The sequence below is a fragment of the Cystoisospora suis genome, assembly GCF_002600585.1.
Source record: "Cystoisospora suis strain Wien I chromosome Unknown contig_2990, whole genome shotgun sequence".
Lineage (NCBI taxonomy): Eukaryota > Apicomplexa > Conoidasida > Eucoccidiorida > Sarcocystidae > Cystoisospora > Cystoisospora suis.
In genome coordinates, this window is record NW_027155785.1 from 793 (window position 1) to 2,408 (window position 1,616).

Below are 1,616 nucleotides of genomic sequence, written 5' to 3' on the forward strand. Positions count from 1 at the left end.
GATGCACTCCGGTGGAAATAGTCTCTCGACTGCATGCATCGATGAAGCCGTCGATGCTGATTTGCATGCAGCTGAGTAAGATTAGAGCAACACAACACGCAACGACACAGGATCGATTCCTGGAGAGAGAAAAGACAAAAAGAAGGAAGGAGAAATGTACGCTTTCTTTTCTTGTTTTATCTTTCTTTCTCTCCTTCTCTTAGCTGAAGCTATTCCCAGTGTCACACCTTAACAGATTTCTGAGGAAGTGAAGAAGAAGTCCCTCCCTCCGTCTAGTATCTATCGTCGACCAGGCCCTTGTTTCTTTGCCTGTTAATCTGAATGAATCAGCCTGTGTGTCTTCATACATCAACAGTCTCCTCTTATCCATCACGACTTCTGCAGTCTAAGCGTAACTGCTTCTATTTTCTCTCTTGTCTCTTTTTGATCTTTCTGCCTCTCTGTCTATCTGTTCTCGCCCTTCTCTTCTCCGTTCGTTCCTATTTCTTTCTATCCATTTATCTATCTATCTATCTCTTTATCGCCTTGTCTCGGTGACTGTCTCTTCACAATGAGAGAGAGGAAGAAGAAGAAGAGAGGGTGTTCTCTAGAGTTTGAGGAGAAGAGGAGAGAATGATGGATATCTTTGTTTCTCATAGAAAAGAGACGAGGACAAGGATAGGAAAGAAGAGAAGAAAGCGAGGAGGAGAAGGGAGGTCCTTTAGAAGAGAAAGAAGAAGAGGAGGAAGAAGAAGAAGATTAGCTCACAAGGGAGAAAGAAGGAAGGATAGAGAAGTGTCTATGCATGCCTTATGGAGGTACTGTGCAAGACAATGGATTCTTCTTCTTCTTCTCTTTTCTTCTCTTCAGTCTTCTTCTTCTCTCCTTTCTCTGAAGAAGATGAGGCAGAAGGGTCAATTCTCTTTCTTACAAGGTGTATCTACATCGTATAAAACGTTTCGAGTTCGGGAGAGAGAGGAGAGGAAAAAGAAAGGAGAGAAGAAGAGTAACTGCATCCCTGGAGTTTAGGGTGGTCTTGTCTCTTCTCCTAGCGCGATGGCGAGAGTCTTCTCTTCTTCTTTTTCCTTTTCTTCTTTCTCTCGCCGCCATTCTTCTTCTCCTCTTTTCTTTCCTTCATTCCTCTTCTCTCCTTTCTCTACGTCCAAGTCTTTCTCTTCTCTCACTCGGTATCCTTTCATCTCTTCTTCTTCTTCTTCTTCTCTCTCCCGTGTTTCTTCTCGTAACGAAAATTCACTCCAGAGAGGGGGACATCTCCACATACACCCGGCCTTAGCGCGTCTACTCCATTCTCACTCTTCTTCTTCTCTTTCTCTGAACAAAGAGAAGAAGAAGAAAGATAGCAGAGAGAGGGTGAAAGATGGCTCGCGATCTTCTCAGTCTTTTAGTCTTTTATCTCATAAGAGGGCCGTTCTTCCTGTGTATTATGTATCTAACTTAGACGAAGCTAAAGTGGCTCTTGACTGGATCTATCAGCATGCACATCGGAAAATTTCTTCTTCTCTCTCCGATAGCTTAGACGGATTTCCTCCCTTACGCCGTCTGTCAGATATACACCTCACAGGAGATCTTCATTCTCTCCTTTATAATCCACCTCAGTCTTCTTCTCCTTCTTCTTT

General features: G+C 43.4%; 1 protein-coding gene across 1 annotated transcript in view; it reads left to right on the forward strand.

Annotated features, from left to right (window-relative positions):
- Nucleotides 1-1,616, forward strand: part of CSUI_005997 (uncharacterized protein) — a gene marked incomplete at its 3' end in the record, with an annotated part of 1,788 nt that extends 172 nt beyond the window's left edge. Inside the window, exon 1 of the mRNA XM_068066162.1 lies at nucleotides 1-1,616. This exon is cut by the window's left edge and continues 172 nt beyond it. Within this exon, the coding sequence (XP_067921863.1) occupies nucleotides 1,036-1,616 (581 nt within the window).